We start from the raw sequence: 17,323 nt of genomic DNA, 5'->3' as shown, positions 1-17,323 counted from the left end.
AATACTGCAGCAGATAAATAGCTGCTGTGGGTTCATTGTTCTGACATAACGATGAGTTCATGATACATTCTAGTGCGACAGTCTGTTTGACCAACATTGTGGTTGTCATTTCAGCACACACATGCGCGTCACATCGCTCTCGCGCTGTCTGTGCAGCACTTCCTCGCGATTGGCTCGAGGCATTTGTTATTGGTCGTGACGTATGAAAATCCGCTCTCACCCACGACCCTCCCGTTGTGCTGTGCCTCCGTCTGTGCGGTTTTAGAGCTACGGTCGGTCCTCACTTCAGTGTTTATTTAGTTGTCATGGCGGAGGGACGTGGAGAGCTATTGCCTCAGCCGCTGCTTCACCTCTCCTTACCCCCGGCCAGTAAGCGTCCGTGTTTGCGTCCCGCTCCTCGAGGTCCGGGTCCGGGGCCTGGTCCGGGATTTCCGAACCCTCGTTTTCGTTGCCCGGAATCTCTACTGGACTGCGCTGCCAAGGCCGTAGCGGAAAAATGGGCCTTCGAGAGGGTGGAGGAGCGCTTCGAGCGGATCCCCGAACCCGTTCAACGTCGTATCGTTTATTGGTCATTCCCGAGGAACGAAAGGGAAATATGTATGTATTCGTCGTTTCAGTGCCGAGTGGCAGGTGATGATGGACCTGTAGTGGGCTCGAGCTCGTCCGTTGGATCTGCTTCAGTTCCCGGAGGTGTTACGAACACAACCAGCAGTGCAGGGACGGGAGGCAACGGAGATGGACTGCCTTTCCGCCGGGGAATCCGGCTTTTGGAAACCGGTTGTGTGGACAATGTCTTACAAGTCGGTAAGTGTCGCTTCAACCGTCCAAAGAAAGTTACATGATCAGAAGTATTTGCACCCACTTGCATTCACTAAATTGTTTAACTTTAAAACAAATGAAAAATTTGTTTTTAGAGTGGTCTTGTTTAGAAACACTGTTCTAGTAACTTCTAGAAACACCTCTCATTTCCAGCCCTTTAATAAGTCGTGTTGTGTAAGAAATGGAGCAGCACGTTTTAAAAATTAAAGGGCTTCCCGTTGGGCATGTTGTAATGGCTACAGTGACGATTTTATTTGAACTGGCGTTTTCAATGTAACGTAATGCTCATATTATACTTTGTAAAAGCGTTCATATGCTTTATTTGTGACGGGAAAGATCAAATAACACGAACTGATACTAAATAGCGAACATCTGAACGATCACAATGAGGTCTGTCGAAACGGAACATTCTTTCCTATGTCGGGGGGAAGGAAAAGACAAACGTGGTGGCCGCAACGAAACTCTGTTGTAGCACACTGCGTTGGTATTTTACTGTTGATATTATCGTAAAGTTGTTTTTGGGGAATTATCTTTTCGACATTTGTGGTTGCTTGACTGTTGTTGGGGCTCTTGATGTAATTAAGTCCAGGGTAATCCGCTCGGATCCAAACCCCATATCTTTTGTTTATTTGCTGGTTGGTCAAGACAAAGGACGCGTATTTGCAGTAGTAATGCGAACGCCAAAGCATGTGCCTATATTATTTCTAACCTTCGTCCGTTTAATTTTGAAGATCCTTTCTTGATGCAAGCATTACAATTATTAAAAATCGTGGTATTTAAATATGTCGTTGGGTTGTGCTCGGCTACAGCACAATAGCTCACTACCCCCACACATTATCGTGCCAGTTCTCATGGATTCATTGACGTCGAATAGCAGCATGCGTATAAACGTGGTTTACGCTAAAACATAGAAACGCGTCCTAGTATTCGTAAGCCTCGTTTGAACTGACCAAATCGTAAAAGTTTAACAGTTAAATGCGTGGGTATGTAGGAACTCAAAAGCAGTTTCAATTGCTACCCAAATGTCTGTTTTCCTCCCCCACTCACTTCACTTCAGTAAACATACTGGTGAAATACCACCGTGAATAAAATCGCAACATTGGTAAACCATCACTTGCCAGTTCTATTCTGGCATTTATGGTGTTGGAAGTTTTAGGATTTTGTTAAGATCAACAAAACCATTCAAACTATTAAATATTTTGCCTATAGCATATACTAGCAGAATTAAAAAAAGAATATGAGGCTTAAAAAAACAGCCACAGTTCTCCTATAATGTAAGCTTTCTTGTCTTGAAATAGCAGTTACAGAAAGCCATAAATCTCCAATAATTGATGGTGCTTTGAGAGTAGTGGAAGTATACAAATATAGCTAATTCAATAACGAAGCTGTGATTCATTTATTCTTACAAAGATCCACTGTGTCCCTTTAAAAGGCCAGTGTTGGTGGAGATGTGATAACCTAGCTGTAATGAAATAACTTGGGCACTTTTTATCTACCTTGAAAAGCTCCCTTCATAAGGGAATGTGGCAAAAAAAAAAAAAAAACATTAAACAGTTTTGTATTTGAAGTTACCATAAACATGAGACTATTCTCGATGACCTGCAAAGTCTTATAGATTATTAAAACATTGTTTTTTTTTTTTATGACTATGCTGTTTTGATCATGTTTTTAAGGTTGTCAAAATTGTTCATAGCAATCATCAAACTGATATTTATTTTATTTCTATTGTTTTACATAAAAGCACACATTTTTATTCCATGCTGTTAATTGTAGGCAATCCTATAAACATGGGTGATCTTAAAGTAATAATCTATGACATTTTTGTGTGTACTTGATACTGAGGTTTGGAAAGCACTAGCCTTGAAAAAAAAAACAATAGACAAAATATATTCTTGATGTTAGTACAGGCATCAGGCATAAAATAAATGAGCATCACCACTTGATTAAAAAATAGATAAAGTGGGTTATATTACATTCTGTTTTCTGTGTGTTGATTCTGGTGAAGGTGTTCTGGTGGTTTTGATGGATACAGAAACTAAACACTGGTAATGTGTGCTTCTGATAGGCTTGTGTCCTTAACAATGAACAGTCTCTGAATGGTAAACATAGGGTGTGTATTTTATGTCTAAAACTTCTCAAGATCCACCTGTGCATGCCTCAGTAAACTCTCTTTGTCTCCCTTTCTGATTTATCATTGACTCATCAAATGCCTCCATTTCCTGCAAACCTGTTTATAACTCACGAAGACACCATGCGCCACCCCTCACCTGTCAATCAACCGCTGTGCTAAGATTATAAATTTTGCTGATTACATGCTGCTTTAAGTTGAAAAAAGAGGTCAGATCGGAAAATTTGAAAACGCGGATACATACACAAGCACGAGAACTTCACAGATCTTCTTCAGTGTGTCTGATATCAACATGCAGATGAGAGGCACCCCACTAAAACAACTGATATTTTGCTTTAAATGTTGCGTTTCTGCTTATATTAAATTTTATATAAATATGGGAGAAACAGCAGGCCGGTTTGTTTGAGCTTTCTTGGTCTTTTATAACTTTTTCAGGGTTTATTATCATGCAGAAGCACACTGACATAGTGACTGATGTATGTTGTCATGAAATCAAGACCCTCCTCTCGAAATCCCTAGTCACAGGAGACTCATTTAAGTGCCTCACATAATATTAAGGTGTAAACAGTGCATTCAAGGTATACATTTTATTAGTTTGTTTGTTCCCTGGTAGTCGAACCCATGATCTTGCCATTGCTAGCGCCATGTTCTACCAGCTGAGCCACAGAAACCCTGACTTTTAACGGGTATTCCGCATGTCCACTGTAATGAAATCTCATGAAGATTCGTACTCTGAGGCTTACTGACAGTAGAGAAGTTTGCCAGTAAGCCCACAGCATAGTTTGAACTCTTTCCAGAAGTCATAGCCATATGGCAAGAATGCAGCCTGGGGATGCCATCGATGCTAAATTCATTGTTAGCTTCTGAATGCTCAGTGGTCAGATTTTCTGCCCCAAATATTAACAGCTTGCTACAGGAAACTTGATTTGATAGAAAAAAGGATTCTTGTTGGTGTAATTCAAACGTCCCTCCCTAGCTCACAGCCCATGTGTCTAATAAAGTTCTTAGAGAGGAGGCTCTAGCTTTCAGTCAGGCTTGAGGATTATTGGGTCATGCTTTGTTACCCAGCTGTAGACCCCCCAGAGTATAGCTCTTGGATTACAGGCAGGCATTCTATTAGTGCTGGCTATTGATACAGATTTCCTTATTCACAAGCTCTCGATTGATTTTGATTCGATACAAAATCGCTTCGTATGGGTATATTTCAGATACAATGTCCATTTTGCAGACATATTGAAGATATTATCTCTCAGCTAATGCTGTTAATTATACAGGGGACCTTCTAGTCCCCCTTAATTTAGGGGACCTAAATTAAAAGATTAGATTGACAAACATTATTTGTTTAGTAAACGACAGATTTATTTAGCATTTTTGTCACATTTTAAAAATTTCATGTATTCCATCAGTGTTCTGTCTTAACACTGTGTAATATATGATCAATTACAGATTATTGTTGTCACGGTACCAAACCAATATCAGTGAAAGTTCATGGTTCTCGATACCAATTTTGATACCACAGCAAAAATATGCTAATATGATAGTGTGCTATTGAACACACCAGCTTAGTTATTTTAATTTAATTATTAGTATTTTCCAGAACATTTTTTTTAATTTAATTACATCATCAAAATTGTGTCTATTCAATAAATTCTTAAAACGTTAAGTGAAAATAGAACTTTTCAACATGTCATTGCATTTTATTTTGCCAAACTTTTATTCAGCACCGGTCTTGCTTGTGATATTTTGATTAATTATTATTACATTTTACTATACAGTTATATTTTTGTTAAATTTCTTACATTTGAGGCATCTAGATTTTATTTTGAATCGTGCTTTTATTATGATGTGTGTTTTTTGCCGGATGCTTCACTTTTCCAGATAAACAGTCCTCCTCATGGCACAGTGTGATCACTGAAGACTTAAGTCACATCTGAAATCGCATCTGTTTACACTGGCCTTTGAGTCTGACAAATGAAATGTAGGACACAGTTTTGGAGTGTTTGTATTTTTATATTTTGACTACTGGTGTTTGTGGTAATTTTGAAATGTTTTAAGTTGTTTTTCTGTGAAGCCCTTTGGTCAGCATGTGTTTAAATGCGCTCTAAATAAAGCTAAATTGAGATTAAAGCACAAATGCTGTGATTTTTAATTATATAAATATATATTTTACATTAGCTGCATGGTTCACAATGGATAAGTTCTCTGCTCTGTCATCTGATACAATGTGAATTATTCTCAATGTCTGTGGAGTTTCTAGTGGATGAGCGGTTGGATTTATTTAAAGTGCGCAGCTCATCCACAGTAAGATTGCAGCCTTTAGCAGTTTAATAAATCACACTAGGACATGTCATGATTTTAAATTGATTAATTGTCCATGTACAAGGAGTAACAGAGCACACATTCAAAATAAGCCTGTGAGCATTTAAAAGTAGTAGTGTGTCAGTCATACTGCGTGCTGGTACTGGATAGAGACTGTGTTTGATACTGCAGAAGCACTGATATCTTTATTTTAGTATCGACCTGGTACTGAAGTACCATTACTTGAGACAACACTATTGCAAATATTATTTAGCATACTGTATGTTACATGTTTATTTTTTTACATGCATAATCTGTGCTATTTGTGTAATCTTAGCATCTGGAACCTATTGAATTCAACACTGAATTTTTACTTTGAGATACTATGGAGTTATGAACTAAATTTAAATAACACCCTATTTTATTTTATTATTTTTTGACTGTACCCATGAGTAGAGCACTTTACTGAGTTGGGACTGTACAAATTGTTGTTTCTCACTCCATAACAGATATAATTTTTCTTTCATCAGGCTCCTAATAAATTAGGCCAAGTTATCATTACTGTGGTTGGGTCAAAATAGTCTAAATCGTATTTTAACACCTGCCACAGTTGTAATAAAACTGTGAAATGAATGATTTAAATCTATAGTATTTCTGTCAAAATTCCACAGTTACGGTTACTATTATAAAATTGTGAGTTTTTTTTTTTCCCCTCCTCGTCAGTGCTGAATAGAATGTCGGGGCTGTCCTACTGTTTGAGTGTTTTGACTTCCTCAATGGTGTTTTAAACTAGAAATGTTCAGAATTCAAATCTATCTTAAGTTTTGACGTCCGTGCCATGATATCAAGGTAAGCCTTCTGATCATCAAGAGAAGCCACGTCGATATGAGGTGATCAGCTCTGCACTATCCCATCTCTGGAGTGCTCATCCAAAATGACACTAGAATAGAGCAGAGCGCATCATTTGCGCAAGCTTCTGTGATGTCTCGCTTCATACTTGCGTATAAAACCAGGCTTCAACTGCACTACGATGATGTGCTAAAAGTGTATCAAGCGCCATATGCCTGCTTTGGTGGCCTGAAAGCGCAAAACTTAGTCGCATGTGCTTTAGTTGAATTGATCTTAGGATTTAAGAATCAATGTCATGATTGTTCAAACAAGGATTGCGATGCAATGGCAAATTAATATTTTAGCCTTTTTATTATTTATTAATATTATTGTTACTTTTCTGTTGGGTGACTCAGAAGACCATGTTGTTTTGGAGACTTGAACTCTCCATTTGCCATTGGGAGCAATTCTGTTCACTCTATTCACAATTTAATTAATACACAATTTACAATCATATTTAATCAAACTAGACAATTATCACTCAAAGACTTTACAGTTTCATTTTTTGTGAATGCATGATTTCCTGTAATGCTACTTTCTAACAATATGTGTTGTGAAAAGCGCTATTCAAATATAAAGGTCAGATACAAATGCATGTATAATAGTAAAGTTAAAAAACATATTGTCAAGGTTGCTAGAAAGCTTTGTTTGATGGTGTCAAATGCTTCTTTTGGTTATATTGAGAAACCAAAATGTCTCTATGGGCTACACGAAGAGCTGAATTGAAATAGGTATTGTGGAAGATAGTTTGAAGCTAGTTTGTGTGTGAGACTAGTAGTCATTAAGCATTAGGCCAAGGCTGCTGTATGATGTCAGTTGCCCTGTTTTTAGATCTTTGTCTCCTTTGAGTGTTGCCATCATTTTGGTTTTTGTAATCGGGACACATCTCATTCGTAGCATACAAGTTCAACAAGGAACCGCTAATTCTGCTCTATCTTTCATCAGCCATACAGACAATATTTAATCAAGGTAATTAATTCCATGCCTGCGAGTCTCAAATAAAATCACTTAAACAAATCTCCTTTTCACACTTCTTAGCACTCTTAGTTTTGAAGGACATGGTTATTCAACACTTTTTTATTTTTATTTTTTTATCCCTTTTTGTCTTTTACCGAATGAGGGAAATAAATTTGGAAATGGGGGAGAGGGTGGTTAGCCAGCTTGTCAGCTAATCAGCGGCAACTGGATAAAGGTGAAAAACATGCAACATCTGCATTCCTGGACAAAAGACCTGTCAGAGACTTTGATCAGGTCCTTGTTTCTAAACGCTTAGCCCAGACTTGCAAAAGCAAAAAAATGCATTAGTGTGGTATGTGAGTTTTACACACAGTGTGACCGTGTGGATTTGGCACTCACCCAGGCACTGAAAATCAATTGCGACCTTGCCCTCTTTGCATTTTGCTGCAGCATGAATGATACCCTCTGATAAATCTGTGATACACTCTATAGTGCAGGAGTCTTAGCTGGACACTGCTGTGTCTGCTTCACAGATGAGTGAGGGGCAATAGGTTTGTTTCAGACAGTATATCTGCTCCTGTATATGCCTGCAAAATGGAGGTCCGATTTTTATGCTAGGGGCAAGTTTCCACTACATGCCCCCGCTCTGCTCCAAGTGCAGATGGGCTGCACACTCATGTGAGCCGCTCTCTCTGCTGAAGCTTATCTGTATTTTATTGTAACTCCCTTAGATGCATGCACACACACATATTTTTACTCATTATGCATTATTGCCCCTTACAAACCTAGTTTAAAAGTGCTAGCTGTTAAAGTTCCAATATGATAGACGCTTTACGTCTTTGATCTCTGCACACAGGCGGTTGATTATTTTGTCTTTAATGGACCTTTTATGCTGTTATGCACGTGGAGGAGTGGAATATAAACTGGCAAACCTTTAAAGCTTAGACCTGCACTCGATACACATGTTTCAAAGCACTTTGAACTGCTGTAAACCTTTTTTTACTTTATCGCTGGGAGGGATAAGCCTCTTTCTCTCTCTTCCTCCCTTCTGCCTGAGCTCGGGTGTCATTGTCAGAGATAGTGGCCACAGAGAGTTGCTCCTCTTTAAAGAAGTGGCCTCCAGACTTGCCTAATAGGGCCTCATTTGGCTGTAATTGCCTAACAAATGTCAAAGAATTCCAGAGGAAACAAAAAAAGAGAGAAAGGAGAAGGCAAATCAGCCAAGTGAGAACCGAGGGAGGGAAAAAAATAGTTTTGGAGATGAGATGGAATGGAGGAAATGGAATCATATACTATAGCAAGGTATATTTAGATGGGCAGAAAATGAAGGATGGCCCCTACCTTCAATTTGTAAAGATGTGGATGAAAATCCTTACATCTGTGGCTGTAACACTAAACTCTGAGTGCAGGAAACTCAAGCAGCACTCAGGCAACTTCCCTCCCCCATAGAAGGTCTTTCATCCAGCTGAGATTTTGTGCACGGGGAGTTTTTGTGGCCAGTTCGCATGGAAACTTAATTTTCTCAGTCTGGACGAGAGAGGAAGGATAATGTGTATTGGAGATGGGGTCAAATATCCTGCCAGAGGGTGAAAGAAAGAGGCCCCAGTCAGTGGCAGTTAGCAATGTGCAAACCTCTATGCAAATGTCACATGGGTGGCTGTGACTTTTTAAAGCCATCGTATGCATTTATTCTACCCATTCAAACCCTTCTATTGCAGTCCCGGTTTTTAGGTTGACTCAATGCCAGCCACCAATCACTCAGGTTAGCTGAAGGTCCCACCATTTGCGCTGTGTGCTTTAAAGGTCTCTGCTTGATTGTATTTATTATGAAACCATTTTCTAATTCTGCATATTGAATCTCTTTATTTTATGCTATTTATTGGTACCGTTCCTTTTTCAGGATTCTATTTCAGCTACCTATGGTTATTCTGATGGTTTTTGACCAATGCACAATCATGTCAGAGGCTATGTGACCTCATTTAAAAAGCACTTGTGCTGATATTGCAAAAAAACACAAATAAACACTAGCAACATGGCCCTTAACTTGGTAAAAAAAGGGTAATTTCATAAAGCAAGGCTGTTTGTTTGAACCTACTTGCAGCCGTTTCACTGCCTTTTGAATTAATTTACACCCAGATGGTAGAAGTCAACCTGACCGTGAATATTTATGCAGCTGTGAGCAGGATCCAGTTGTCTGGCTCACTTAGGCGTGAGGATCACTGGTTCAAAGGCCAGATTTGATCTGATTAAGGGACAACATTAATTCATACCAGAACTTGCATGTCCATTTTTACACCCCTTAAAACTTTACATATTCTTTAGATAAAGATTCTTTAAATAAATCTGACATACCTACCGGAGCTGAAACTGCCAAGTTTTTTTCCGATGTATATTCATTTTTTGTGGGCCTTATAAGTGTCTGGTGTGAAGTGTTTGAAGATCTAATGGGTCTTTGAACATACAGCTCGAAATAGGCCTAAGTGAATTTTCTACTTCTAATGCCTTCACACCACTATCATTGGTGCCTTTTGTTCTAGTCTTCTATCCACACTTTAAAAAACAGATTAGCGCACTCAGTTTTCATGTATTTCATTGGGTTGAACTGCCCAGATATGCTAATTTATGGCTGCCAGTCTCTGCTCCACTGAATAAACATTAATTGTCTCCAAAGCTTAAATACACATCAGCAAAGTGAGTCAAGATTGATGCACCTCTGTGTGCACTGATTGGGTACATTGGCACATTTTAGTTTTTCAACTGATTTTGCTACCCATTATCACATCATTGTTTTGTTTTTTTATGGAAAATCATATATTGAACATTTCTCAGGAACACTCTTGTCTCACACTGACCTTGCAGTGTGGTAAACGGTTTGTTTTTCCCCTCATCTTTTTAGACTTTAAGTAGTTTCACAACTCATGGTCTTGACTACTCTTTGACTTACAAAGTGCCATGACTTTGCATATCTTGTAGAGAACTTGACTCTTTCCATACTATAACTTTGGGCTCTGAAACAACAGCTCGAGCCACTAGATCTACAGTGCGAGGCGAATGCAGGATCCCTAAACGCAGGACAGCATTTGGAAACTACACTTTTTCTTTTGTGGCTTCTCGCCAGTGGAATATGTTGCCTACAGAGTTGATAAGAAGTACAAACTCTTACACATTCTCACGTCTGGCAAAGAAATGGCTTTTGTCAAATCAAATTTGCACCCATATGTGACCGATGTTGTGCATGTAATGACTTGAATTTTTTATTATTATTTATTTGGTCAATGTAATTTTCATTATTCATTGTATGATGTATTATGTATTTTATTATAACATCAGCCTGCCCAGGGACTACGGGTGGAAATTAGCTCTTGAGCTAAAACCTGGTACTATGCATCTTTCCCCTTGAGGTTAATGTTTATTGTAGTTTCACAAGATCAGCTACCTCTCGAACATCGCATGTGTTTTGCATGTATGCTTCACACTTAGGTTCTCAGCCATGTGATCAGAGTGAAAGAAATGGGTATGTTTATGCACATGAGTTGCAGATGGCCACACTCACTATTATGGTTGATTAGCATCAAATATTTCCATCCCCGTTCTCTGTCAATCATTACTTTGATTTGAGAGGCATAAAATGACTTGGCTACTGAATAATGAAAGGGCTATTCGTTAGCCAACCTTCCATTTGTACACCCTTCCTGTTTGGTGGACAGGACCACCACCCCTATTTCAATATTAAAAAGATATTCTTTATGAAAAATTGATGGCTCCTTTTTTAGCAGGAAGGCGTCACAAGCGCTGATCTTTCAGGCTGTGCCCTAGTAGGTGTGCAAAATATAAATATCAATGGCTTTCTGTCTCCCCCTTTCCATACCTATTGGCTTCTTTTTCAATATAGTCTAATGACAGGCCTCTGTTTTTCCGCAGTGGCTTTGTTGATATGGCCCATTAGGCACCAGTTTCTTGCAGACAGCTGAGTGAACTGATGACTGCAGGAAAATGGTTGGTGGAGAGAAGGGGTAATGACAACTAAAAGGCAAATATAAAAGGCAGAGTAAATAACCATCCTGTCATCCTCTGCACCCCACCCCCTAGCCACCCTCTGGAGGGCAAGAGAGACAAGTGAAAGAGAGACAGAGAAAGAAAAAGAGAGGCACCTCATTAGTCTTGCAGCCTTTCCTGACTCTTGGACCGACAGCGAACACATCAGTGCATCAGCAGACATGCAAACATGTAGAGAGGGGGCTACCCTGGCCCCTCCCATCCACTCGTACTACAAACATGATTAATGTGGACAAAAGCCGTGGGGTTATATGTCTGGACCACTCCCCCCAAACTACACACTCTTCAGAGCAACCCTCAACATCCTTCCCAGCCCGCACCCAAGTTGCCTGCCTCCGGCCCCCTCCCAGGCGCAGTCTGGAATTGTTATTCACCATGTCCTCCACAACCAGTGCTGTTGGACTCAGAAGTTTGACTTTTGCACTGTTCAGCAAAAATAACAGCTCAGATAATTGGTTATAGTTTATCTTAACCCCCATGAAACTACAATGCTAGCACAAGAATCAATTGATTTGCTCTGGGCTCTATTTCTCGATATTGAGCTGGGACACAGAACTGTCCAAAGATGGTCTTTGCCCACAATGATGTTAGTGTGTGGGCAAACTGAGGTTTCCAGGTCATATTCGACACCTGACTTTGACACGGCCCAATGCAGAAGTCATGTGCTGGAAAGAAAACAATGTGATGAATAGGCTTGTCTCTTGTATAGGCTGAGGGTGGAGAATATGTGCTCTTAAATGGGGGATTTTGGTACTTGTCATGGTGTAACCGGATCAGTGCGCCCTCCACCCTAAAGCACAGAGGGCAGTCATTGTTTGGCTGCAGGAGAAAGGAATGGGGGGTCACAGACCTGGACAGAGCTCGTCTTGTGGGGGTGATGTCCTCTGAGCCCTACAACAGAGACAAATGCAGAGGACATTTCACTACTCTTTCCTTTCTTAGAGGTCACTGGGAAGACAAATAGACCACAGCTCATCATAGACAAAGAGAAGAGCAGGGAGTAAAAATAAGGAAGGAAAATTTTTCAGAGATTCAGATATCTAAAATTATAATTTTTTTTATTAATATTTTAAGTTTTCAAAATTAGTAAAATAACTGGTACCGCAAGGGCAAAAAGTGATACCACTTTGAATAAATTTAATTGCTGTTGAAATATCTCAAAAGCATTCCAATTTCTGTGGCACCTTTTTGATTTTAAATTCAATTTTTGCCTAATGAAATTCTCCTCCGAAGGAAGGAACACTAAGCACATTTTCTGCTGTGGCAGCAGAATAAGGCAGGCGGCATCAGAAAGTCAGTGTTGAAACCATGCTGCCTTTATCTACTGGATAAAACCAGCCTGCAACAATGACATTAAAGCACAACTTATGAAAGCTGCAATTAAACACTATCTGATCTGATTTTGTGCAAAAGACATAATCTCTTAATTGCTCTTCTTCTGATATAAAATGCCAAAAACTTTGGTTGAAAGACATTGAACCAGCAGTATAATTGGGAAGTAATCCTGAATTTTACAGACCTGGACCTTAGTAGCAGAATATTGATGCACCGATACCATTTCTCTCCCGATCCTATTCTGATACCTGAACTCTCTGTATTGGCTGATGCCGATTCACTTCTATTGTTTTATCCTTAATCAGTTTATAATATCTTTAACTTTCTGTGTGGAACTAATTGGAAGTTCCCTTTTATGTCTAAAGAAACGCATACCTCTAACTACTCATTATTTCATTATGAAATCGAGAGAAAAAAACTATTCGATTTAAAACGTTTAATAATGATAAAAAAAATATTATGAAATATTTTGACTATTAGTCTACTGGATAATGCAGCTGAAAAATTAACAGTAATTGCATTGATAGCCTTCAGTAGACAAGAAGCCAATCTTTTTACACTCTTTTTCAACAAGTATCTGGACTTAAGTTGTAAATGGTATATCAGTCCACTTTTAAATCACACTTTTGTTTTGCAATTTATATAATTGTTATTCTTTTTAAGTATGAGTGTCATTGACTAAATACTACAACATAATTATACAATACTAATATATTACACTCTGTAACCATATTGGTTTCTTTTTACGGACATTTTGATGATATGCCGGTCAAATATATCGCCTCTTAATTAGTCAAGTTGAGGAAAACTGGAGGCAGTCTATGTAACTTAAAAAATGACATAATCAGGCCGTATAGAATGCAACATATTATTATTAGCTTAACTTTCAAATAGACGAAAAAAAAAACATGAACGTCCGATTGCCGTCAATCAACGGCAATTGTTTTTTACTGTGGTTTCACACACATTCACTTTTTGAAACATTGAGGCACGGATGTACCTAATACAAATAAATAAAACATCTCCAGTTAACTAGCAGATCATTCATTTAGTCCGTTATTAAATAAGAGATCTAGCGCTAAAATCTGTTGTTTTTGAAATCAAGCTGAGCTTCGTGTCCGCTGCTATCAGTTGCATGGACGACGCGCTGCGCGAGTTGCGCAATCTTCACTAGGACGCTGCGTTTCAATCTATCGCCGTTGCGGAGACTCTCTGTTAATTCGGTGAAATCACAAAATAAAATGCACACAAATGTGTCCCTGCTTGATATAGACTGTAACCATGCACTGATGAACATAGGCTATTCAGTTTTGATGATAGAGAAAAAAACTGCACGAATGCGCGGATTAGAAGCACTGATCTATCTATAATGAGATGTTCCTGATTCACCATCGTCTGGCCTCTGAAAAAAGCTTTTAGAGCTAGTCTGCCTGGGCCTGGCCATATTTGAAACGTCTCACTCAATCGCTCGTTGTTTAGGTCTATATTGCAGCCGCTTTTAGGCGTGCGCTTTATTTGAAATGCAGCATGCGATGTTGTTTCATAACTTTCAAACGATAGAGCCTGTTCCTTTATAACATAGCAAAAGATCGGTGTATTTTTGCTTTATACATTTTAGGCTTATTCTCAAATTCAGATTGTGTTAGGGGGACGGGATTATTAGGCAATTTTAATCAGACAATTTGACCGGAGAGATTTAATTTTGTCGGACATTTAATTTTTTTACCGGCCAATGTCCGGTAATTACCGGACAACGGAAACCCTGATTACACTATATATATATATATATATAGCTATATATATATATATATATATATATATATATATATAATGCATATGCTGCAAGTTCAACAAGCGTCAGACATGCTTGTGTAGCGCCTTGGGTGCGTTACATTATTAACATAATATATTTAGGTCACTGTGTCAAGTTAAATATATTTTAATACTTAAACACATTTTGAGATCCCTTAGTTCGAATTTGCGCTCCATCAATTGTTTTGAATGTAATTTAATGTCTGTTTTGTGCTGTCTGCTGGATGGTTGTTTTCTTCACTGTATAAACCGCATTGTCACACAGCTGAAATTTCAATTTCTGCGCACTGGAGTAAACAGGTGGTACTACAAGCATTTCTCAGGAATCTTCCTTATTACAATCCGGGGGAAATGTGATTTTAATTGTGTTTTTTTTTTTTTAAATGTGTTATTTTTAATTAAATTAATCGCACTGAATTCACGCATTAAACCGACAGCCCATTGTGTGTGTGTGTGTGTGTGTGTGTGTGTGTGTGTGTGTGTGTATTTATCACTTTGTCGGGACCAAATGTCCCCATAAGGATAGTAAAACCTAAATTTTTGACCTTGTGGGGACATTTTGTTGGTCCCCATGAGGAAAACAGCTTATAAATCATACTAAATTATGTTTTTGAAAATGTAAAAATGCAGAAAGTTTTCTGTGAGGTTTAGGTTTAGGGGATAGAATGTGAAGTTTGTACAGTATAAAAACCATTATGTCTATGGAAAGTCCCCATAAAACATGGAAACACAACGTGCGTGCGTGCATATATATATATATATATATATACACACACACACACACACACACACACACACACACACACACCAGTATCTGAGTCGATGCGGATCCAGGTAACGGATTGGTGCATCCCTATTGCAGAATAGCCTAGCTAAGTGTCAAAAGCAATCCAGAGACTTGGCAGGTTTACACAAATGCATGTTGTCCTGCTTCACTGACATAATAAACACTGTTCTTTAACATAACTCTACATTATACATTTAATGATGGTAATGCTAGGTATGTTAGCTGAGGCTCTTTATTGCAGAATTATTCGTTTGATCTTGCTTTCCCTCACGTTATCTTTAGATATTAACATTGTGATGGTGGTGTGATGTTACATTTTATAACATTAAGATTCTAAATATATTACTCCGTAATGGTTTTGTCTTGCTGTATTTTGAGCTAGCCAATCTGTGGTGGTATTGAAATTTGTTTTCATCAGCAGTAAATGGTGGATCATTGTGGCCATGTTGGGAAAGCACAATGGCAATGAAAGGCAATGGCTGTGGACTCAGACTCATTACCACTCACTGCGTTCATGGATGAAAACAGGTGTCCTCTTGGGGCTGCGGTTTCATTTTAAGAGGGATTTAAAGGAATATTCATGATAGTTATCCTTCATCGAGTGGGTGAAGGGAAGAGAAAGAAGAAGTGGCAGAAGGAGGGAGAAAATGTCAGTGGGATAAATCATCCAGTGATTGAAGAGGCCTGTCTGGATAATTTGGTTTGATTGGAGTCTCTGTCTCATTAACATTCCAGTTTCAACAGGGAGACGCCCCTCAGTCCCCACTCCACCATGCTCATCTCTTTCTGAGGATGACAATGCATGCACAGAAATTAGCAGGAGGTAGAGAAGCCTGGAGAATGTGTTTCAACATTGCTATTCCACTGTGCACAACACTGAGCCTACTCTAACTTGGAACAGCTCAGACTTGTTTATCTTTTCCCTTAGTTGGAAATTTGTTCTCTTGTATCCTGAGTTGGGATGAAAGCACCAGTTATTGGAAGCTGTCAGGGGGTTATTTTCATGGTGACTGGTTGACTTGTAGTGTTTTAAATACAGAAAGTCTCCTGCATAAGAACAATCAGACAACATTTTTTAGCCAAGACAATGCTTCATTACAGTGAGTCATATCATTAAGAGGGTTAGTGTTTACTTGTATAGCATTGTGAAGGAGTCTGGTTTCAATAAGCTGCCTGCACAGGAAGTCAATCTTATAATGCTTGTTCATGTACCAGTAACTATTTCCTTTGTGGCTTAAGACCACATCATCTTCACCTGTGTCATAGTTTCATATAATTTGGCCTGTTTTTGTTCTATGAACCACATATACTGCTGCTGGTTTAAGAAAAAGGTTTCAAGTGTTAAGATTATGCTTATACTCTCCCAATGATGAATATTGTGATATAGAGATATTTAAGCACCCCATTTCGCACCTGGCATGTCTGTAGTCACCTTTTGCTATGTCTAACCTGTCATGAACACTAACATGCATTGTCCTCTCTGATGGCAAAGCTAAATCTGCCTTTCTCTGTAAACTGAGGAGGTTAGTGCTACACTTTATAACAAAAGCCCAGTGCTGTGACCTCCCATGGCTATACAGCCATTGGACCATGTCAGGATCCTTCAGTTGTCCAACCACACCCTCTTAAGGGCTCTGTTCTTATTAAAAAGCTTCAGTGCTAAATACCAGGAATTGCTATCACAAAAAGGTGCTTAAGCTAACCATAAAACCCTTTTGCTACATACTAGGGCTGGTCGATATGACAATATCTACGATGTCTTGCAAAGATCCCGATGCTGATTGCAAACATATGATAATCAAATATATTTTGATATAGAAATATATATGTGTGGGAAATTTTGCTCATCTACCCGCAACAGGCGGGCGACCTGTAAGACATCTCCGAGTGACGCATGACAAGAAATGCTGTTAGTCACAAAGACATGCCCTTGAAGAAACACATTTTATTATATTTTTAAGAACAGACAAAAGAAAAGCCGTCAATGCTTTTGTCTGATTCGCTGTTTGTTCAGACGCGTGTTAAGAGTTTTCACTCTTTTTTTTTAATTAATTATTTTTTTCTATGTTTTGTACGTGTGAAAACTGTTTGCAAGACTTATGTCGTCTGTGATAATGCTGCAAATTATCTCCGATCATCTCGGGAGGTGCTTTGAGTTTAATGCGCTTTATTTCCATGTGGTTTTCATGCATTGTGAATGCAACTCTGCAGGTTCATATATCTTTGGATATATCTTCATATAT

General features: G+C 38.7%; 1 protein-coding gene across 2 annotated transcripts in view; it reads left to right on the top strand.

The window, feature by feature from the left end:
• The first annotated feature begins 222 nt into the window (after positions 1–222).
• LOC127644776 (zinc finger SWIM domain-containing protein 5-like) overlaps positions 223–17,323 on the top strand; it is a 58,902-nt gene continuing 41,801 nt past the window's right edge. For both annotated transcript variants that reach the window (XM_052128153.1, XM_052128152.1), the window contains exon 1: positions 223–804. In XM_052128153.1, the coding sequence (XP_051984113.1) occupies positions 306–804 (499 nt within the window). In that variant the 5' untranslated portion in view covers positions 223–305. The remainder of the gene's footprint in view (positions 805–17,323) is intronic.

The sequence above is a fragment of the Xyrauchen texanus genome, chromosome 6, assembly GCF_025860055.1.
Source record: "Xyrauchen texanus isolate HMW12.3.18 chromosome 6, RBS_HiC_50CHRs, whole genome shotgun sequence".
Lineage (NCBI taxonomy): Eukaryota > Metazoa > Chordata > Actinopteri > Cypriniformes > Catostomidae > Xyrauchen > Xyrauchen texanus.
The sequence above is the reverse complement of the archived record's forward strand: the minus strand, read 5'-3'. Positions and strand labels throughout refer to the sequence as shown.